The sequence below is a fragment of the Carassius auratus genome, chromosome 34 (genome assembly GCF_003368295.1).
Source record: "Carassius auratus strain Wakin chromosome 34, ASM336829v1, whole genome shotgun sequence".
In the NCBI taxonomy this organism is placed as follows: domain Eukaryota; kingdom Metazoa; phylum Chordata; class Actinopteri; order Cypriniformes; family Cyprinidae; genus Carassius; species Carassius auratus.
The window spans coordinates 5,970,441-5,994,180 of NC_039276.1; the positions used below are offsets into that span (position 1 = coordinate 5,970,441).

At 36.9% G+C, this 23,740-nt stretch overlaps 1 protein-coding gene across 4 annotated transcripts in view; it reads right to left on the bottom strand.

Moving 5' to 3' along the window:
* Positions 1 to 670: 670 nt before the first annotated feature.
* The window catches only part of LOC113053005 (striated muscle preferentially expressed protein kinase-like), an 82,150-nt gene continuing 59,080 nt past the window's right edge, over positions 671 to 23,740 (bottom strand). For all 4 annotated transcript variants that reach the window (XM_026217588.1, XM_026217587.1, XM_026217589.1 and 1 more), the window contains 28 exons: positions 23,524 to 23,643; positions 22,474 to 22,578; positions 21,179 to 21,385; positions 20,961 to 21,084; positions 19,696 to 19,868; positions 19,498 to 19,610; positions 18,518 to 18,686; positions 18,081 to 18,180; positions 16,404 to 16,604; positions 15,544 to 15,601; positions 15,247 to 15,324; positions 14,968 to 15,140; positions 14,824 to 14,850; positions 14,487 to 14,639; positions 14,313 to 14,355; positions 14,046 to 14,114; positions 11,334 to 13,953; positions 11,108 to 11,257; positions 10,788 to 10,904; positions 9,858 to 10,025; positions 8,231 to 8,353; positions 7,704 to 7,868; positions 6,280 to 7,063; positions 5,178 to 5,417; positions 4,634 to 4,857; positions 4,342 to 4,417; positions 4,003 to 4,152; positions 671 to 3,421 (listed from right to left, as the gene is read on the bottom strand). In XM_026217588.1, coding sequence (XP_026073373.1) covers positions 3,175 to 3,421; positions 4,003 to 4,152; positions 4,342 to 4,417; positions 4,634 to 4,857; positions 5,178 to 5,417; positions 6,280 to 7,063; positions 7,704 to 7,868; positions 8,231 to 8,353; positions 9,858 to 10,025; positions 10,788 to 10,904; positions 11,108 to 11,257; positions 11,334 to 13,953; positions 14,046 to 14,114; positions 14,313 to 14,355; positions 14,487 to 14,639; positions 14,824 to 14,850; positions 14,968 to 15,140; positions 15,247 to 15,324; positions 15,544 to 15,601; positions 16,404 to 16,604; positions 18,081 to 18,180; positions 18,518 to 18,686; positions 19,498 to 19,610; positions 19,696 to 19,868; positions 20,961 to 21,084; positions 21,179 to 21,385; positions 22,474 to 22,578; positions 23,524 to 23,643 — 6,977 coding nt within the window. In that variant the 3' untranslated portion in view covers positions 671 to 3,174. The remainder of the gene's footprint in view (positions 3,422 to 4,002; positions 4,153 to 4,341; positions 4,418 to 4,633; positions 4,858 to 5,177; positions 5,418 to 6,279; positions 7,064 to 7,703; positions 7,869 to 8,230; positions 8,354 to 9,857; positions 10,026 to 10,787; positions 10,905 to 11,107; positions 11,258 to 11,333; positions 13,954 to 14,045; positions 14,115 to 14,312; positions 14,356 to 14,486; positions 14,640 to 14,823; positions 14,851 to 14,967; positions 15,141 to 15,246; positions 15,325 to 15,543; positions 15,602 to 16,403; positions 16,605 to 18,080; positions 18,181 to 18,517; positions 18,687 to 19,497; positions 19,611 to 19,695; positions 19,869 to 20,960; positions 21,085 to 21,178; positions 21,386 to 22,473; positions 22,579 to 23,523; positions 23,644 to 23,740) is intronic.

Below are 23,740 nucleotides of genomic sequence, written 5' to 3' on the forward strand. Positions count from 1 at the left end.
AGTAATGACTGTTGAAAATTCAGTATTTTCTTGATATACATATTAAAGAGAGGACCACCATGTAGAAATTCTGGTAAATTAATAATCTAAGTAAATAAAGAAATACAAAACCAATAAAGTTATATTTTAAAGCTTGTGTTATTTATATATAATTACAAAAAAATCTGATGTTGAATTTTTAAGATATATTAAATTAAGTGTAAATTAATAAAAACAAATCACCAAGTATGACGCAAGGATAATGTTCATGAATAGCATAATGCAATGATTGATTATTATTTTATCCCAAATAGTCTGATGCTGAACAATATATTTTAATATAATTTAATATTATCCAACCTGGAGAACTTTCTTGATGTTTACTTCTGCTCAGCATCAAACAAATGACCAGATGTATATATATAGATCCATAGAGAGTCTTCTAGTTTGATATTGGGTGAAGGAGCTCTTTAAATACCAAAGCATTGATCTTTGAGATGACATATTGAGAATGATACATGTGTGTATATAGTCAACCTGCAATGAGGTGATGGTGTCAGATACATAAATGGTCTCAAATAAAAGAGTACCATCTGATTGAATTTGTATATTCTGAAGTCTGGTAATGATATTTAGCCCATCAGATGCACTTAGAGACACTAAATGACTGATAAAAATAAATCCAAGTCTGTTTAGTATTGCTGACAGCTGATTTTATTCATGAAAAGTCATGTTTTTTCGACATATACACACTCCATTCTACTGTAAAACATTCATATTATCTCCACATTGCCACTGATTTAGTGCAACATAATTCATTTCAGAAAAGCTTGATTCAGTTTCACATTAAAGGGTTGATCGGCATGACTGAAAGAGTAGTGAACACACACACAAACACACGTACCTTATTCACAACAACATACTGAGTCTGAATTTTTTCCTTTTTATATTGCGATTCCATTTCTTCTCAGGTTTAGTTCTCACACCGTAACATATTTGAAACTAGAAGCTTGATCAAATTTGAATATCCCAAGTTAAAACAAATAATAAACAAATTGGATTAAAGGACAAACCCAATCTTGACATTTATGCAAAGTGATGGAAAACAGAAGAGAGTTTGCACTGAACTTCATAGTAAGTACTGCAATAAACACTAATTCAGTTGTTTTTAATCAAGCCAATATTTGTGTATGATAGAAGGTCAAAGGTGAACACTTTCTGTCTGGGATCAGGACTCACAGTGGCGTTCCTGCACCTTTTGACAAATGGATTTCAGTGTCTGTTCCTGTTGTTTGTGAGCACTGAATAAGGAATTGTAAAAATTAATTGATTGGAAATTGAACTCACAAAGAGCAATTTCTAGGCAATGTAATATATTCAAGCCGAGTATAACTAATAAGAAAAGTCAAATTTATATTCTCCAGGTTCTCCATGATTGTGGGACCCTGATACTATTTTCATTTTTCTCGCATTGCCAGCAGCTCGTAAGTTTGTTTGTTTATTCTGAATATGATTTATAAGATTTGTTTGTGAATGTGAATCACTCAATTGTCCATTAAATAAATTAACAACTAAACAAAAACAAAGAAAAGAAAATACAAGAAGCACTGAGTCTGTGACTCTATGTTCAACAGGATGCAAAATAAATCCAAATGATACAAACTATGTAATTACTTTAACAGTGTCTCTAATAAAATAAAATCAAGATCAACACATGTTCATCGTCTTCAAATAAAATCTAATACGCTTTTTGGATTCATAACATTTTCGTAAAATCTCAGATTTTTGTGGAAAAAACATTTAATATATTATAGAAATAAATCTTAATATAGTTTATATTTTATATAATTGAGTGAAGATTATGATTTTATTGTTATGATTATGATAATCATGACCATAAATTTATTCTCATATATGGGGAATAAATACATTTTACAACAAAAACCTTCAAATAACATACTTTAGATTCTCAAAAACATTTAAATGCAGCAGCTAACATGTTTGGCAACATATTCTAGTCCCTTCAGAAAAAAATGGCACTTTTATGAGTCATTTCCATTCCATATGATTGATCAGTAGGTATTTTTCCAGGCACATCTTGAACCAGCTGATCTTTGCATGAAGACAATTAGCACTAGAGTACAGAATTGAGTTCACTCTGCAATTTGGCTGTTATACCATTCTCTTGCATTCACAGGGACTGAGTTTTCCCCTTAAAACAAAAAGCTATGAAGAGGAATTTGTACTGATGCATGCGTATGCTATTGTATGCGCTGAAATCTGCAATATATGATACATTCCTGGAGTTAAACACAATTACCGCAACATATCAAAAGATGTCAGGTGTCAGGGAAAGCCAAACCGTATGAGCTTCAGTGCACTGGGAATTCTTGGAAAAAGTCACTCCCTAAAGCTGTGAGGGCTTTCAATATTACAATAAAATCAATCCACTTTAGTTTGGGTCAAAACACTTTAGTAAAAGACAAAAAGCGTTTTGTAAATGACGGCACTAGAGTGAGAAAACTAGAGTGCTCAAAACTATTTCAGTCAATAGTTTTCATATATACTGATAATTACTACATTACAACTAGCAGTAATAAAAGTATTACTTATGCCATAAAAACTAGTTCAAAAAAAGATATACACCATTTTCCACAAATCTCAAAGCCCTGGTTCACAATTGGAAGACACCACAAAAAATACACATTGACACAGTGACATTTTTTTATGTGTCAAGTGATGGACAAGATCGCTGTCTTTGTAAATTAAATATAGTCACTCTTCTCAACCATGATGGGTCCAAAGTTTCTGACCATTCGCTAGAGAGCCAAATGCTAAAATTGGTTTGTCAAAAAGTCATAAGAAAAAAGTAAGGCCATCATCCTGGACAAAAACTCAACTGCACTGTGCATGCTGGCTAACAGAGGTACAGTAAATGTGCTGAAATCCATTATGCTTTGAATGAAAGTTTTGAAGGTGTGTGTGTGTGTGTGTTTCTTGTCTCAGAACTGACCCCAGGTGTTGAGGCCAAAAGATCCTGTGCTTGATATGCTAACACAAACCATATATTAACCGGTCCCCTAAGAGCCCACCAAGGGCAGCTTAGAGGTGCTGGGATGTCCTGAAGCTGTGTCTCTCTCTGTCCTTATCCTGGAGAACCCCGGAGCCATCTCTCATCTCGTCCTGTGCTGGAGCTCACTGAGGGATGGGTGCCGCAGGGGTGCCGGGAGTTGAGGGGGTAGTTGGGGTTTGTGGAGTGCTCTGGTAGGAACGTAGAAGGACTTTGTGCTTTGTTGCCACCCCGGCCCTGACCTGCTGCTGCTGCTCCAGGAAGTCCTTGAGGCGTGTGGTGGTAAACGTGAGAGTCTGTCTCCGCAGTCTCATTAGATAAGCGTCCTGCAGCCAGGAGTTGTTAAAGCAGTCCTTAATGGTAGGACGGGCCCTGAAACACATCATGCACACAAGAATCAGTTAACATGTCACAGTACACAAGACACTTTGCTTGGCGAATACTGAAAGCTACATGACAAATTGTGTATACAATGCATATAAAATATTGAAATGATTTAGAAACCAACATAATTCTGATTAGATCCTCACTTGCAATTATAGATTATTTTTCACTTTTTTCAATAAAACTATATAAAGTGGTATAAAGTTTGTTTTAATTAAAATCAGTAAATCAGTATAATATAGTACAAACGACACAACTAAGATGCAGGTATAAATACATTTATAATATTAAAATATATTGAATGACCATCATGAATGTTGATTCTAATTAGATTCTCACTCACTGTTAATTTTAATTGAATGATTTTCACTTTAATGCTATGGTGCATAATTAAAAAAAAAAAAAGTAAATAATATATATTTTTGTTCATTGCTATAATGAAAATTTGATTTTCTTTCTAGGTTTTCATTTTTGGATGAAATGTGACCCAGACATGACAGGTGCTTTGAAAGGTTTCTTGAGATTTACCCCAATGAATATTTTTTAAAGCGTTATTTTTTCAAACTCACCAAGGGTAGCTACACAGGATCTTCTTGAGGAACAGAGAGGCACTTTGGGACACATTTTGGTAGAGCTTACTGAGGTCAAACTTGGCGGCCTGAATCCTGGCCTCTGTCTCCGCAGGGTCATTCTCAGTGAACGGCAGTCTTCCGCTGAGCCTGAATGGTGTACAGCATGACAAAAGCTTCGAGTTACACACTAGAGTAGCATTCATGTCAAACATAATCATAGGCACTGACAGCTCACAAGCTCCAAAGAGCTTCTGGAATGTCAAGACAAAACGCAAGAGACAAAACATAAACTGTAACAATACAAATGCTCCCGCTGACAGAGTGGACAGCACTCACATGATATAAGTCAATACGCCAATGCTCCAGATGTCAGCCGGTGGACCCACCACATCTCCTTTCAACATCTCAGGAGCTTTCAGTCATCAGAAGAGATCAAAACATATTAGGAAGTGTGAAGAAATGCACAATTGCTTACAATAAATACATCATTCAAATAATAAATGTGAAGGAAAAGGAATAGGAATATAACAAAAGAACTCAAATTCAACATTTTACTTAAAAAGCTCTAAGATTTTTTTTTAGGTTAGCAAGAAAATGTTAAAAAACAATATTTTAAAAACTGTCTTACACATGTAATCCAGTGTTCCAATGGGAGGGGAGAACTGCTTCAGGAACAGCGGATTGAAGGTCTGTGCACTACCAAAATCAATGATCTTAACCACGTTCATGTAAGTTACAATGATATTGTCTGGTTTGATATCCAGATGCAGTATTCTCCGGCTGTGCAGGTAGTCCAGACCCTGAAGTATCTGTACGATATACGCCACCACGTCATCCTCTGAGTATCGGAACCTAGAAAGCCAGATAAAAGATAAGAACATAACAACCAGAGGTATATACTTCATAAACTTCATGCTGGTGGAGAAACTTTTAATGTTCTGTCACTCATTCAAAAAAAGAAAATAAAACGTGCTGATGAAAGGTGCAACATGTGGGCTGTCGCAGAAAGCAGAAGGGCAAAGTATACTTTGGGCTTTAGGTTGCTGTCACTTTAAGACCTCATGCACAGATCTACTACACTGTTACTTGCCAAGATGGGCATTTTAACATAATTTTGCATTCTTTTTTTCCTTTTTATGTACAATAAGGCACAAAAGATGACTCAATCTGACCTGTCAATCAGACTGTAAAGCAGCTCTTTCCCTGAGCAGCACTCAGAGATGAGCACCAGGTAGCGTGGCGTCACGTAGGCCTCATGCAGAGCCATGACCTTCTCATGATGGAGGGACTTCAGTATATCGTACTCCTGTAACACGGCCTGCTTGCTCTCAGGTTCATACGACACAATCTTGGCCATGTACAGGTTACCAGTGGCATTTTCACGACACTCTCGGATCACACCAAAACGACCTCTGTGGTGAAGAAAAACCAAGGGGATCAATGGCTGTCAATAATACTAAAATTATTATAATAATAAAAAAATATTTTGTGATTTTATTTGCTTTAAAAGTATTTATATTTTCCTAATTAAATATCACTTGGTTTGATATTCTGTAATACTGTTAAAAAAACATCCATACATTTTTAATTGTTTAAAAGTGTCACTGTATAAAAGAAGAAGTTAAGTAAGTACTAAGTGTTTTTCCACCCTTCGGTCATGTGTTATCTTGCTTAGCTTCCCAGGACTACCACTTGCGGACCCCCATAAAAAAATAAAAATAAAATAAACATCAGTAAAAATCAATCAATCAATAAACTTAAAGAAAAAAGAAAATATGCATGTCTGAAAATAAAGTAAAAAACAAATCATAAAAAAAACTATTAAATAAGCACACAAATAAATACAAATATAAAAAAATAATAAATATTCACATCTGTAAATAAAGTATAACTAAATAAAAGTAACAAAAAAATAATAAATAAACCAAACAAACAAAATAAATAAATATAAATACAACTATAAGAATAATAAATAACATCAATAAATTTGAAAATAAAACATAATATAAATAAAAACTTGCATGTATGAAAAACAATGAACATAAAAAAAACCTCTCAACAACTTTGAACAGCAATTACATCAAAAGCTGATTTACATGATGATAGACTGTAACCAATTTTAAAATAATACGATTCTAGTTAAGCGTTTATCATGTTATGATATATGGATTCCAGCTACTTTTGTATCTGATGTTGTTTTGATTTTATTATTTGATGTTGATATGATAAACAGCCATAAAAATGTTCTTTTGTGACAGTGGTAGAAGGTAATACCTTGCTTTCTCATCCATGAATGTGTATGGTTTCTGTGGGACTCCCTGCCTTAGGGTCAATTCTCCAGGTTTTCCTATAGGGGTCCTGCGCCCTGTAGGAGTGATTTGTCCAGAAGGAGTGGCTCTCCCACTTGGAGTCGTACGATTGGGTGTGCCAGTACCCTCCCCTACGGGACTCAGACTTGTAACTAACACCACTGGTGGTGAGAGGGCAGGAGAAGGCGTCTTTGGGGTGACTGGGGTCACATGTGTTGTGGTGGTGGCCGGGACATACATAGGCACTGAGGAGATAGGTTTGCCGATAGCAGGCGGAGGGGAGACTAGAGGGGGCGGGGACACCGGAGGGGTTTGAGGAGGGGGGGAGACCGCATTGACTGGGGTCTGAGGTTTGGGCAGAACGACAGGTGGTGAGGGTCTGGCAGGTGGAGGTTGAGCTGCAGGGGATGCTGGGGAGGGTTTGGCCATAGTGATGTTGAGAGTAGTCTTAGCTTTAGCTGAGGTAGGAACACTAGGGGATGGAGTTCGGATATCAGGCACAGTACGATGACTCTGGGGAAGGGTTGCAGGGGAAGGTGTTGTAGCTGATGCAGGAGCAGGAGGTGGAGACACAGGCTTTACCGGCTGTACTGTAGAGGGCGCTGAAGTCACCGGTGGTGCCGCAGCTTTTTTAATGGCAGCAGGCTTCATTGCAGGTAAAGTCATGGTGGAAGTTACCACTGTAGGCGCAGGAGCCGGAGCTGATGAAAGTGTCTTGACAACAAATGTTCCACTAGAATTTTGGGATGCTGTAGAAATAACGTTGAATTTGAAAAATGAAGATGCACAAATGCATAAGTTCTATTCACATTTATATTACACTACTGTTAAAAAGTTTGAAGTGGCTGCAAACTATTTTTAATTTAGTCTTGTATGCCTGCCAAGGCAGCATTTATTTGATCAAAAATATGCAATATTTTGAAATATTACTACTATTTAAAACAACTGTTTTCTATTTTCATTCATATTCAAATTTAATTTATTCATGTAATGGAAAAGCTGAATGTTAAGCAGCCATCACTCCAATCTTCTGTGTCACATGATTCTTCATAGAACAATCCAATATACTTGGTGATTAAATAAAAGTTATACAATTTATTTGAAATATAATATTTTTGCAGAAGTTTAATCTCACTGACCTCAAATTAGGTCAGTGAGTCATATTCTATTACATTATATTCAAAACCATACATCAAATTGCTGTATTTTATGTCTGTCATTTTGTAGAAGTAGCCAATTTTCCGAAGAACACGAACAAAGTGTATTATTATTATTATAAAACAAAATGCATTAAATATTGTCACACCTGCATCAAAAATAAACATAGTTTTGTTTAGTAAATTATTGGTTGCTGACCAAAAAGATGAGCACCACAAAACTGTTGTGCACCTGTTGGATCCAGGACAACTTTTTCAGACAGATTGCTGTAAGGTCCCTGGCCAGCCTTGTTCACACAGGCCACTCTGAACCTGTATGCAGCTCCAGTTGCAAGGTCCGTGACATTGTAGTAACAGTCAGCCACACCTGTGGCTACTATCAGCCAGTTAGTCTCACCTACAAAAAGAAATATTATATTGTTACTTGTAAAGAATAAGAATGGTTTGCAACACTTATGTTTTCCAAAAGAGGGCAGTAGAGCAGAAGGAAGTGATAACTGTTTTTCCTCTACACTCCCCTTCACAGTTTTTTTTAAAAATGTATTTATTTATTTTTACACATAGACAAAACTAATAGCAAGAAAATCTAGGCAATTAAGGAAAATCAACATGTTACAGTATTACCATTATAAAAAAAATAAAATGTTTGCATTTAAAATTTATACTGAGGACGCAACTGACAATCTTTTCAACAATATACTTCAGGAATCCCACTCTAAATCACCAAAGTAAGATAAACAATGAATGCTATCAACTAACCCTCTCTCTTCCTCTCCAGAGAGTAGGTGCACGGTGCCGTGGTGTCTGAGGGTCTCCATACCACCAGAGCAGTGTTTTTATACTTCTGATGAACCTCAGGTGTCCCAGGACTATTAGGCAGACCTGCAAAATAATATTCAGTGTTCACTAGTAGAAATTATCTTATTTGATGTGTCTTTTGAAGAACTGTTCAATAGTTTGGGGTAAGTGAATTTTTATATATATATATATATATATATATATATATATATATATATATATAGTTTTATTCAGCAACCACATATTAAACTTGTCGAATGTTGCAAACAATTCCATTTGAATTATATTGCTTTGAACATTCTATCCATCAAAGTATCCTGAAATATATTAAGCAGCTAGAGTGATTTCAACATTGAAAATAATATTTATTAATTACCATAACAGCATATTAGAATGATTTTTGAAGGATCCTGAAAGGATCACTGAAACCTGGAGTTACGGCTGCAGAAAACTAAGTTTTGCCATCAAAAGAAAAAAATTCACTTTCAACATCTTCAAATACAAAACAGTTATTTTAAACTGTAATAATATTCCACAATTCTACAAAGAGACTTGCTTCAAAAACACAGAAAAAATCTTACTGTCCCCAAAACTTTTGAAAGGTAAGTGTCTGTTACTGACTTTCTTAGAAACTGGATCGACAAACATGCTTTTTTTTTAGCTGATTAAACATTTTAGAGCTGAACATAACCAGAATATATATATTTGCTAAAGAAATACTAAACGTTTTCCTTGACTGTGGGAAACCTGAAGGTAAAGGGATATTATAATAGCCAGATTCCAGGTATGCAGAAATAAATATATAATTAAAATAGACAAAACTGTCTCGGGTAAGGCAGCTAAATTATATTTGCACCTCTGCTAGCAAGTCACCTTTCCATATTAATCAGCTTTGTGAAGCACAAAAAGGTGTGAATAATTTATGGCCTGTTGTTCTAGGAGAAAATAGCTTTGAACAATGATAAGAAGTGCATTAGCCTGCTAACAACGTTAGAAAGCCAATGGCATTTTTGTTCTCAAGGCTAAAATAGCTCCTTCCTGAGTCTAGCTGTGCACCATGCACTAACACTTTAACTTTTCTTTCACTGTGTCCCACTTTCCTCTCTGCTTTAGTCTTTACTTTTCTGAGAATTTCGGGAATGTTGCATTGTAGCACTTCTCTTATTTTCTTCTTAAGGGGTTTTCACACAGACAGTGCCTTTCTGCAACAGACCATATTTCATTCATTTTCAATTAGAGCTTGGCAATGCAATAGCCCCTGTGACTAATCAAGTTTGAGAATGATGCATAAGTGATGCATAAAATCGAATGCATAACCATGTCAGAAATTTTCAGTATTTGAAGTTTGAGTTTGACTAGTGTATTGATGATCATTCTTTTTCATGATATGATTTTTTTGCATTGCTGCATTTTATACACAACTATGTTCCCCAGCAGAATATAATGTTGCTTTGGATAAATGAATACAATTTTTATATTTTAAAGTCTCAAAGCCTTCTCTGCTTTGTTTTCTTAATCTATTTCTCATTTATTAGTCCTTCCTTTATCAGACTCTCAGTTTCTTATTTGCTTCTTGTCTTAAACTTACGAGCAAGGGACACGACACATGAGCTGGTGACAGAGGCCAGTGCATTTGAAGCCACACATTCATAAAGGCCTGCATCCTTCTTGGTGGTCTTCATAATCATCAGCAGCTGTCTCCCATCAGGACAGGATATCATGTTCATCCTTGGGTCGATTATAAGTGGCTTCTTATCTGAGATAAGACAACGTTGAAAAGCAAAATTGTTCATTGGGAACTTTAACTGTTTCCAAAATCATAATGTCAAAGCCACAACCTATTGTGCTCTAATGTTACTGTTGACATTTAGGTGAAAGAATATCCTTCTATATATAGCCAAAAAAATAAATAGGTTTGGTTGTGTCAGCACAAAGACTATGAATGCATCTAGGATTTAAAGGATAATTTAAAGAAATAATAATAATAACTTAGGATCCTATATGCATGATCACAAACAATGTTATTGTAATCCTGCTGTATAATTATGGTTACTGGTTATTTCACCCTCTAATTCATTGTAAAACAATTTAAAAAAAATTTATAATTAATTTAATGTCCATTTATCTAATATTATCATTTGTTTTAACCCTATTTAACCCTATTGTGTTGACCCTATCAAGGTTTATTTTGTGATATTGACCAGCAGACTGTAGATTATCCCCTATATGAATATAAATGACAGTCAATGTAAAGAACAATATGCCAAGAAAAATATGCATTTAATCATTTTTCTTAGAATCTCAAAGTACTCCATTTCGGCTGAGACCATATAATGTGAAAGTCTTAAAGTCCAAAGAACATGAAGCCAATATAGTGAATAAAATCTCTACAGCACTGAGATAATACACTTATACTTATTGCAAAGTTATTTTATATTCAGTTAAGGATATTGCACTCAATTTAGGTCAGAATATATTGTTTAGTCCCATAGAAATTTCTATTAAATTTGAATCAGACCTTTCATCCATGATATGTGTGGGTGAGGACTGCCAGCAGGGAGGCAGCTAAGAGTGACGGGATCTCCCTCCAAGAGAACATGGTCCCTTAGTTTGATGTGGAACACAGGAGGGAAGTCTAATTGTTGAGAGAATCAGTGAAAAGATTAGTGAGACAGGCACTATAATTTATCTCCCACAGCTGTGCCAAAGCAAGTACATATGCATAATTGATTCATTGATGGCAAACGTAAATCTTTATGACAAAACTGGAAATAATCACATAGATGTATCCTTTTGTGCAAAAGTTACTGTCAAATGCATAAATTAAATGTGCAATACCAGATGTTAGATTTGTATACTGGCGAGAGCGAAGAGAGCCATTCTCCCTGGCTATGGAAGCTGGGATGTCTGGTTGGGAAACCGTCTTATCTCTTTTTCCCATTGTCAACCCCCAGCGGTCCCATCGTGATCTGCGCTCAATTTCTGCACCTGTAAAATAAATTATGGCCTTTCAACAGCATGAAGGAATTATCGAATGAAAAGCATTGACCAAGAAATAACATACTTTTAACAGCTGATTCTGACTGGATGCTTGACATGGAATCGAGAGATTCTGATGAGGTCCCTTTCCCTGATTGGGTAGCCAGTTGATTCTGTGGAACACCCATCCTCTTCAGACTGCTACCCTCTGAGGTGGAACGCCGCATTTTTGTAAATATAGGTGTCCTCTTCTCCATCTTAGTTTCACTGGCATCTTTCCTTTCCTCAGAGTGGCTCCTAATCCTTGTTGATAGGCTTGCCATGGTACTGCCAATCTTCTTGCGCATGGCAAGGATCGGTGACTCTGAGGGTGCTTTGGACTCAGGCTCTGGGGGAGCCTCAGGACCTCCATCCAACCTCACCATCTCAATCTCTTTCTTTTCTTGGGATCCCCTCCTTCCCAGTGCCCAGGACAGACGACGCCTGGGTGCTGAAGCTTCCTCCTCTTTTAGCTTCACTTCCTGCCTCTCTATTGATGGGGCTCTCTTCAAGCGCATTGAGAGTCTCCTCATGAACCCAGGGTCCTTCTCAGCCTCACGAAGATCCTGAACTGACTTGGACTTCTCCTCCAACCTTCTTGGTACAAATTCTAAAGGTGCACCAGTTGGCCCTGGGCGATACATTTCTTCTGTAGTTTCTGGAGCAACAGTTGAAGGCTTTTCTTCAGTCTTCTGGAATGAGAAGCGTTTAAGACTACGGGTTAGAGAGGACTCACGCTTCTTGAAGCGAGCTTCAAAGACCTCCTCAGATGCAAGGTCCTGAATGTTGCATCCAGGAGATGGTTCTCGCTTAGGGGAGGCATGAGTGGGAGTCTTAGGAGGACTTGGCTCTTTAGGAGGATGTTCTGTTGAGGCAACCCGAGAAAAGACTGCAGGATGTTCAGTGAATTGGTGAAGGTCTGGATTGGATGAAGTTGACAAAAGGGTTGGTTCAGAGATGTGTCTGGAAATGGGTGCATAGACTGGAACTGATTGTGGGGTGGATGTTGTTGTAGGTGAAGGTACAGGAACAGGATCAGGTTGGCTAGATGCCTCGACTGACGGTACCATTATAGTCTGCATGATACTGGCATATGCAGACACCCTACCATCTGGGAGCACTGTACGTGCAGGGAGTGATGGAGTCACAAAGGTTGATACAACACTCTGGGGGCTGGGAGCTGGGGCAGCTGTTGGGGTCACTATGATGGAACTGGTGGAAATGGTGATCTCTGGAGACTTTGGTGATGCCTTTCCATCATCCTCAACTTCTTTAACATCAATCTCTGGAGCAAGAGGCTCCACTTCTTTCTCTGGTTCTTTATCCTCTCTTTCCTCCTCTTCCTCAATTGTTTCCTCAATGATGGGGGTTTTCAATTTAATTTCATCTACTTTTTCAGACTCATCACTGAGCTCCTCTAACTTGCTCTGAACATTCTCTTGTGCATCAGTTTCCCAAGATTTCTGATCAACACTTCTGGATTCATCTGCATTAGTCTTTGGCACAACAACGACTTCTTTAGATTTATTGTCCTTGTAGACTGGTGACTCTTTTTTCTCAATTTTGTCTTCCTCATGTCTCTCTGGATCTGGCGTATGAATTTTACGGGTGACAGGGTGAGAATCCTTCACTGGCTCTGTGAGAGAAGACATAGATACAGCTTCCTGCAGTCGTCTCTCTTCTATTTGTGCTAGTGGGATCTCTAGAGGTGCTCCCATCCGTCGATGCAGGGGCATAGGCTCTGAATCACCCTGGCTGAAGGAAGCACTCTTGCTGAGTATCTTAGTCTTTGGAATGTCATCCCTAGGAGACTCGCTGGATGCCGCTCTAACAAGGGGAGGGTTACCAAGGTGAGACCCCCGCACATATCGCTTCTCATCCCCCATACCTAATGTCTCAAGCAATGGGCCTCGTAATCCACTCATCTTGTTGTCTACAGAGCCACCCCTGAGGAGTCTCTGCCTCATCAGTTCCAATTTCAGGGCATAGTCTTCCTGGCTCAGCTTTGCAGCTCCTGGACTTGGGCTTCTCCTTGGAAGCTCCATAGATACTGACTTTTGTAGAATTGTACTTCCATCGGTAGAGTTTTCTTCTGTGCCCTCCTCTGGTTTGATGTGAAGCTGTAGGGCACTGTCAGCCGAGCTTCCTCTGCGAAACTCTCCTCTGTGACGCACTCCCTCAGACTCATCTGACTCCATGCTTGAACCTCTGCGCATTGGTCTCTTTGCCTGTTCGGCTCTTTTGGCCAATTCTAATGGTTCTTCATCAGATAAGTCTTTTTCATCTTCTTGCTTTGACCTCTTCCTGGCTCTACCTCTAGCAGCTGAATCTCCACCCTCTCCATCTATCATCTCCACTTCCATAGGCTCTGACTTCTGATGGCTTGAAGCAGGCTTCTCAGCATTTCCATTCGGTCTACCTGTGATTTCATTATCCCCTACAATTTCAGTCAGTGACATTCTAGAACCTGAGAATTCCATGCTTATGGGCATTGGGAGAAAAGGAAGCTCATCAATGTCTTCATCCGAATCTGAAGATGATGAAGGTGGTGGTGAGCCTTGTTTCAGATGTCGTGGAACAGCAATGGAAATATGGCTGGAAAAGTCATCCAGTAACTCAGGTATAGACCTCATCACCATCTTAGATTTATAGCTGATAAGAGACCGCTAAAAGACATAGGTGAACATTGTTACAATGACAGTCTCAAAGAATCTATAACGTTTTAAACACTGAACAAAGGCCACTAATATAATCTTACCTGCCATTTTCTTCTTGACAAAAACTTTTTGAGTGAATCTGTGCTGATGCTCTTTCCCTTATTCAGGGTCTAAAATAATTAAATAAGTATTTTAACAATGACGGCAAATAACTGTTTCCATTAGAGTTATAGTGAATAAATACTTTGATCTGAAATCTTTACAATCCAAATTAACTGGCAGATATGTTGTATTAATTTATATAACACATTTGGATAGCAATGGGCCTAAAGGAGTATTTAATCTTTACTCCTCTACTCTGTTGTTACCTTGAACCAGGGGTGCCGAAGACATTCATTAGCATTGGGTCTCCTGCAGATAAAACAACATTAAACAAATTGCCAGTTAACACAAAGTGCTCTTAGCAGTAGAAATAATTTCCCCGACAATAAATTATCAACAGGACTGTGGTGCAGCAGATAAGCACCATAGATTCCACTTACAATCTATCAGCCACCAACAGTTTGATGACGAATCCCTTAGCTTCATGGCAGAGGTCGGTAAACATGCTCTCTTCAAAAGCCACATTATAGTTCCTGATGTTGAGAACAGAACTCCGGTCGTTTTCTCCAGCGAAAGGAGAAACTCCAGTGAGACTGCAAAACGTAAAAGTTGTTTATAAAGTCTAACCGAAGATACTGGAATTAGTGATGAACATATTTTTATTTTTATAATATACAATTGCAGAACACAACTTAACAACTTTAAAAAAAAACAATATACTACAATACAGTCATATAAATTATTTTATTATTATAGACACAATTAAAATAATCCTACCATAAGTATGTTAGAACTCCAACAGGCCTGTAAAAAAAATTGATAAAAAGTTTAACTGCGAGACACTAATGTATTCATGATACTAGAGGCAGCATACAGATTTGTTCAAGAGCTGTTTTGTGATAGAGGGACCAGGTGCCTTACCAGATGTCCGTTGCCTTGGAGATGGGTGTCTGGTTAACAATCTCTGGGGCGACAAATTCTGGAGTGCCATATTTGCAGTACTGTGCCTCATCAGGCGTGAACTTTACAGCATTTCCAAAATCACATATGCGGATCTGATCACTACTAGGGTCTGCCATGAGGATATTATCAGGCTGAGCGGAAAAAAAGATGAGTCTAGTCAACACATCGGTTCGTTAACGTGATTATTGCTTACTTATGGAAGTAAATGGTAATGACAGCAAATTACATAACATTTACCTTTATGTCTAGATGAAGTATGTCATGATGATGAAGATAGCTAATACCCTCCAACAGCTGCCTCAAGCTGGATCGGATCTGCAGTAAACAATTCAGACAGTTTAGGGACACGTCACTTTTGCTAGTCCTGTCCCTACAGAGTAAATCTGAAAAGAATCCATACTTTATCCTCTAGATTATCTAGAAGATGCAAAGACAAATGGCAACACAACAAACCAAATGTGACAAACAGAATATTCTGCTCAAACATTTAAAAACTTTTCTGGTCACTTTGAAAGATTAAACTGGTTCACCCACCTCTGACTCCATTACTGTTGATTTCTTTGTAAGCCTTTCGAGAAGCTCCTCGTGGCATCTTTACACATTGTAAAGGACAATCACAGAGATGGGGCAAAGCTTGTGATCCACTCATCCTCACTACAACATGTGAGAGGAAGTGTGATTGTGCCAGATTGGATGTGAGATTGTGAATTCAGCATTGTCCAGAAATCTGCCTACAAGTGGAAATGCATCTATTTTACATACCAGTTCTATTTAATACAATTTTCATCACGAAATATATTATTATAATACTAGTACAAGTTTACTGTTTAATTGAAAAATGAACATCTGTCTTACTATTGTAAGTAGTGCAGAACCTTGATATTTTTTTATTCGTTTTACACACTTTTCTGTGTTTTACATTTTTTAAAAGCCTAAAATGTCTGCTCAAACTTGATGTGAATTTCAGATTTTCAGTGTGAACTCGACTTCTAGACTCCACTGTGATGGTATCAATATAAGTGCATGTTTTATGCAAGATATCCTTTCTTTGCATGCCTTCCCAGGAGACTCTGACCTGAAGGACACATATGCCAACTATTTGTGACAGTTAATGCACAGATGGACCGAAGCAATACACACCGGAACGATTCTAAGGCAGATGACTAAGGGAGGTGTGAATATATAGGGTACATATTACATAAGCAGCTGTAGCAACTCTCAGTGCAGAAGGGCACTATTCATCTATACGTCTGACTCACAGTGAACTACAGTACAAGATAATAGTTCATCATGATAAACTTTGAATGTCACTGAGTTCAAAATAAAAACTTAACTCCATTTAATTAAATTTGTCAGTGATCCCTAAATCTCTCAGAGATGTCAACAAAGGATACAGCTCTGTAATGATGATGACAGCATTCTTCTTCTCAAAGGCGTCATGAAAGTAGAGGATCCTCTCATGGTCTAGATGGGACAGTGTGTTCAGCTCTCTCAGAGCGGAGGCCTTTCGTTTAGCCCGAGCAGAAATGAACTTAGCTGCATATTCAATCTTTCCCGCCTTCTGTATCACTCGTTTCACATATGAAAACGCCCCTCTGAGGAAAGAACATTTCTCATCAAAGCATAGAAAATACGAAGATTTGTTTGGGGAAAAGGTGAAAAAAGAATCTGATTAAATATGAATTAACAGCAAAATAATGGATAATCAGTGGAACAATAGCATGATTCAACCAGCGAACAAAATTGTGTCAAAGAAAATTCAGCTTTCCCATCAAAGAAATACATACTGAGATTGAAAAGAGATGCGTGAATATATTTTTAAAGAGTAATAATATGTTACAATATTTCTGTTCTTCCTGTATTTTGATCAAATATTTTCATCCTTGGTGAGCAAAAGAGACTTTCAAAACATCCAAAAATCGTACAGACCCCAAACTATTAAACGTACATACTGTACAGACAAATACTGTGTAAAATACTCAGTTTTGAACATTAACGTCAGCATTTTTTTTAGTATTGAATGAAACACATATTTATAATCAACTTTTTCTGTTCACCATCTGTGGTCAAAATGATGCCACTAGATGCAAGGTATCAAAGAATGCACATATGATGCCTTAACATCCTTTTTGAGCAGACAGCTCAAGAGCTATTATGTGTGCAGTGCTGTATAGCATGTGTCTGTTTGCAGCATGTTCATGTCTTAATAGAACGGTGGCAAGCAGCCATGAAGATTAAAATTAAAGCACAGAGAGAGTGACAGCATGCAGAGCAGAGATACAGCGCCACAATGACTGCACTCCTCTCTGCCCAGTCGAGCGCTCGCTGTACCATTGTGTCAAACAAATAACCCTCACTTTCAAAAGTGCCTTTGACCATCTTATATTAAACAGTCTCAAAGTTGCATTGATGCTTACCTGAACTGGTTCAAAACTGGTGTGGTTTGTGGAGTATGAGGAGCTTTCTGACTAGAGCTGTTGATTTAACTGCATAACATACTGATTAATTATTCACATTAAAATAATATTTGTGTATGAAAACCCCCCAAAAATTAAAATTCAAAGACGTTGCTGTGGAAGAGGGGTAAATCCCTGAAAATGCAAGTGTGTTTAAAAGCTAATGTGCTGTTTATGTCCATATTATTGAACATATTGCTTTATACTGACAGCCCTAATATTTATATGAAGGGCTTCTGGGTAGTTATTCAATACAGAAGCTGCCAGAACTTATTAAGATGTCTGGGCAGAGAGGAACAGAGATCCTGTTTTTTTACAACCTGCGTGGATTAATTTGAAGGGTCTTGTGGCCTCTTCTGAAGTGGCTGAATCATTCTTTGGTCCTGGAGATTGAAATTGCATACTTCCCTACCAAAAGTGTATTTGTAATAATGTGCAAACCCTTTCCTCGGATGGAGATTTATTAACCTTGGGCATGTGTTATGAGTCAGGAGACCTGAGATCTGTCATCAACAAGAGCTGATGGAGTTGGCTTTTTGAGTTTCTAGGCCAAAAGTGGCAATCATTAGAGATAAATGGTGCATGTCCAAGTGAGGCTCTGGGCGGATGACTCACCTCCCAATTTCCTTCTGCACGTCATAGTAATCAGTGAGCCTTCGCATCTTTCTTAGGATGGACGCTTCATCCTCCTTGGGGTCGTCTTTGTACTCTTTAACTAGACACAGAAAGCCATGGAAAACAATCAGAAGTTACAAAGTTAATTTCTAAAAGCCAGTCAAATGAATTGCCAAGTTTTGCTTGATCGGACTAAACATGCACTACATGTTTAACAGTTGCTTATTAAGTTTTTCCATTCTATAATTTAAGTTTATTACGATGAAGTTTTTCTGAAACATTTCAACCCATTCATCACCATTTTAATATACACAAAATATATTTAAATAAACAAAATAAATATGTATTGTTTATTTTATCCATGGTACCAGTATCCTGGTTACTGGTGGTGGTGAGTCAAGAAATACAAGCTCCTTCATTAAAGTGAAAGTGCTTACCGATGTGGACAGTCAGCTCAGCCTTACAGGACACAGAACCGGCCAGATTCTTAGCAGTACAGGTGTAAACTCCTGAGTCATCGGCTTGAGTGTTCAGTACCACTAGAGAACATTCATTGTCATCGTACACAAATGTAAAATGGCTGCTTTCGGACAGCAGGGTGTCTCCCTGAAAATCAGAGAAAAAACTACTAAGTTGCCATCCAACGTTTGTGGTTCAAATTTAAAATGCATGTGTGTGGGTTTAAGGTGAACAGGGTAGTGAGGGATCAAATAAAAGACAAAGCCTTGAGGCAGGAGATGAAACAACCAACACTATCATTCAAAGCATACATTAGCATAATTTACAGGATATGATAATGCTTGCAGTGATATGAATCAAGGAAATATGAGGCAAGCAGTGTTAGTGAGAGATCAGCAGGTGAAGCTGAAAAGGTTTGACTTCTAGATCTGAATAAAAGTCAGTTTAACCTTTAAAGTTTTAATTAATTAAGTTTACCTTTATTTTATTTTTATTTAATTTTTTGTTGTACATGGGAAATAGAAAAGAGCTAAACCCTCAGTGACTATAACTGACATGAAAACAACATACATCTACCACAGAATGAGTGTGAGGGAAGGCTTATGGTCAAACTTTTGGTTTCAAAGAGTTGGGGTTTTTAAAAACAAATCTAAAGCACAAGTGCTTCCAGCGGCCCTCTGTAAAATGTGTACATTTATTTTAATATTTATAATGGTAAAATAAAAGTATATATTAAGATATTTCTGTACTTATAATTTTTATTATTTATTTTTATTATTATTAAATTTTGTACTACTTTTTAAATGCCCAGTTCACGATCGGCAGTTTCGAGAGTATTAAAGGTTTTCACTGACACAAATTTTGATTTATTAAAAGAGAACCATATTTAATCAAATATAAATCCTCAAAAACTATTTTCGAAAATAAATGATACTTGCACTGTAACACAAACACACACCTTGTACCAGAAGATGTCAGGGACGGGCTTTCCTTCAACCACCACTGCAAAACGAGGAGTCTCGCCTACATTCACATCCAGGTCTTCCATGATGGTCTCAAAAGTTGGTGCCACTAGATACAGAGAAATCAATGAGACTCACAATATATGCAATAATAAGAAACGCATCCAGTGTATATTCTGTACACAACAACATACCTGCCATTTCCAGGGTTAGGCTGCAGGAGTCGCTGCCGTATTTGTTGCTGGCGATGCAGGTGAGCTGACCAACATCACTGCTCTTTACCTTGCACAACTTCAGTGTATGCTGGTCATCATCAGGCATGCTCAACTCAAACAGACCCAGTCTGTTAGCCAACGTCACCCCTCCTCTGAAAATATAATGGCAAATAACTGCTTATTTGGTTATATGACTACACAACTGAATAGATGTAAGAAATGCAATTGCAATTAGGTGTAAAACTGAGAAAACTGTTTAGGGAATCTGAACAAACCATAACCAAAATATTTGAGGAATACTAATACAGTGCTGCTGCAACAAATAATTATCAGCATTGGAAAAACTTGTACTTGTACATCTATATACAATCAAAGTTTTCCTGGATATCATGATTTGTAAAGGATCAAAGGCATAAAGCAATGATTCAATTTTTTTCCGTTCATGACACAAAGATATCTTATGGATTCAGGGAGTAGAAACAATGCAAACGAGTAGGTTTGTAAAGCACTACTATACTGGAGCTTTTTGTCAATTTTGAGGCTTGCAAATACAAATTCCCACTTTTCATGTACAGTATGTAAAATAGCAGCTATGACATTCTTATAAGTATCTCCTTTTGCTTTCGATTTAAGAAACAACATGAAGCGTAAATGAGTAAATGATGATCGAATTTTCATTTTTGAGCATTTTTAACCTTTTAAATGTTGTATTTATCAACAGACCCATAAGTTATGAATAATTAATAGAATAGGCATAACAAAAAGTATATGACCTATATTTGATTTAATACAATCAAAATCAGTGACTTTGCTGTAATTAAAAATTTCGGGAAATGTATGAAGACACAAATTATGAAATAGAACAAACCCTAACCAGAGCATTTGAGGAATATTAATAGAGCGTGTATTGGTCATTGCAAAAAAATAATTATTTTTATACTAACCCTTTAACACATGAAAAACTGCACAATGTCTATTCTCAAATAAAATAAAATAAAACAAAAAGGTAGCTATCCTGTGTAATATGATATGAAAGGGAGGAAGGCAGGACTTTAATAATTATTAATTTAATAATTATATGGACTAATATGGTGCTTTTAATAATCATTTGGACAAATATGGTGCTCAACATGAGGATGAGTAAATGAGAGTATTGAAATTTTTCATAAATTCCAAATAATTATTAGGCGTAGCAAAAACATACTCATTCCAAAGTGATTCAGTGCAATCAAAATGCAATATACCTCTTCCATGTGACCGATGCATTGACGTGGTTGAGAGTGACTGTGATGCTTAAGGGCTGCTTCTCCACCATATACACAATGTCTGGCTTGTCAACAACTACAGGAGCCTCCTGGAGGTATGGACCTGCAGACAGAGAGATAAAGTCCAGTCTCCTACGGTAACTCATACATTTCATTGACCAGTCTGACTGTGGCTGTCCTTGTCTGCTGAGGCATACCTCTATCTAGCAGCTGCACTGGCTCAGTGACAGGCGATGGCTTGCTAAAGGCCTTGCTGGTGATTGATAGCACCCTGAAGAAGTAGCGGACACCTTTAGACAGATTGGTAATAGTATAGGTGGTCTGTTTCAGGCAAGAAGCGATGATGGTCCACTGGATTGACCCTAGAGCTTGCTGCTGAACAGCATACATCAGAGAGCTAGGATCTGGAAATCAAAAATCAAAATCTTTACGTTTGAAAGCCGAAACCATAAAAGGTTGATTACTTCTGATCCATTTTTCCATTTACACTGCAAGGTGAGGGAACTGTTCTTGACAATATAGAACAAGGACAATGACATTTTATGGCTTAGGCAGTCAATTCAGCAGTAAATTCGTGACTGTTACCAACAACATCACCAAGACATACAATATCTGTTGGAAAGCAAGAAATAAAGTGTTACTGTACCACAGTGCTAGTTAACTATATTTAGCAGGTGTCGAATCACCTGCTAAATATATTTAGAGAATTGAATTGAATCGAATCGAATCGAATCGAGAGCTTGTGATTCGATATCGAATCGAGACATCTTAATCGATACCCAGCCCTACATTAAGTATAAAGAGAGGATGCCAGTAGAGAGACTCTGGGAAATAAAGATCACTAATGAGATCTCTTTAATGGAAGAGTTCATTATATTAAATTTGTTAAATTCAAACACTTTGGTTACACAAAGTTGTCATATGGGTTTAGAAGACTTATAATGTAGTACAAAAGTTTGATATTGTTTGTTATGATGCTTCTGTGGTGCTTTAGAATCATTTTTGAAGCTTTAAAGCACCAGTTTCTATTCATTCTAAATGCATGTAAAAATAGTTATCATTAGATGTTGTACATCATAGAAAAAATTCAGCGGTTGTGAAAGAAATGCATACAGGTTTGAAATGACATGAAAGTCACCAGAAATTGCCTTTAATGTCAAACGAATCCTTTAATTTCTCTGTTTCTCCAAGACCACACTAAGATTAAGAAGAGAGTCACTGGTCACAAAACATTAGTCTTTTTTCAACACTATTGGTTGAACCTTATCAAGTTGCAACTGTGGTTCAATAAGTGGTGCAAAAATGACACACTTTACTTTAAGGAGCCTTGCTTCTCTGATTTAGCGCTTAAAGCCCCAATAATCTCAAATTTGTCTATGAAAGAGAATCCACTGAACAATTAAAATGTTCCTTTGGGGAACTTCAAACCTTACAGTACAAGAACAGTTTCAAAATTTAATTGAATGTACATAAATAACATGCTTAATTATACCAATGGACGGATCCAGTCTTCTGGGTTTCTTCCAGCTAAGTGTGATAGTCTTGCCAGTGATGGACTCAATGACTGGGGCCCCATCTGGCGGGTCAGGAAGGATGTCTAAAATGGCAAAAGTGTCCGTCAGAATATTTATTTGGTGCCACAGTCGTCTCTCGCTATTTTTCACACATGCACACATATGCTGCAGTCTTAAAATAAATGTGGAATGTGTCTGGGATGTGGAAAAATCAGAAATAACAGGGTGACTACAGATATGAACAAGTTTAATTTAAGACTTTAAAACTTTTTTAAAACCAGCTTATGTGAAATTTAAGACCAAACCTGTTATGAAAACACATTATATTACATATGTATAGGTAATATTTAATGTATCAAATATATCATCATTGTCAAAAATGCTATTCAATATTACAATATACAGTGAATTTTTCATATCGGCAGATAATGTCCCATACAAAATGTAAAAAAGCACAGCATCACCAAGATTTTTGGTGGTGTAAAATATTTATAATGAAGCAAGTTTTTATCAGTGTTTTATCAGCTTTTACCTACTTAAATCTGCATGTTTTTAATATTTACCCCAGGATGTTATGTATTTTTATAAAGCCCTTTTTTTTTAATCCTTATTAAATGTAGGCATCATCTTTTATGTCAAATGCATACAATTTATCAAGAAATTCAACATACACTTCAAGGCTGTTAACAATTAAATTACACTGCAATATATATATATATATATATATATATATATATTTAGGATTTCACTATTTGATTTTGTGTTAAATGCATGTGTAATGTGTCAATACTGTAGTCACTAATACTTAAAATCATGAAGAAATGATTCATATTGTGGCCATAATAAACAGTAATATATAAAAAAAATGTGAATGAAAGTTTTTTTTTTTTTTTTTTTGCTTATTGCTGAGCTTTTAAAGTCCTTTTTAGGAAACTCTTTTCCCAAAATATAATATATTGGAATATGTTTCCAATATATTCAATATTGTCAAACATAGCTTACAGAAGCCACTGATACATTAAACTCACCTGTCACATAAAGATGTGCATAGCAAGTGGCTTTGCCCATCTTATTGGAAATGACACACTTGTAAACTCCTCCGTGGGCATGACAAACAGAGCGGATCACGAGGCTGTGAACATCTCTGACTACGGAAGAAATAACATAGATTACAAACACCTTGTATTTGTGCTATTCCCGCCACTCACACTATCATTTCCGTAAGGACTGCTTCCCAGAAAACCT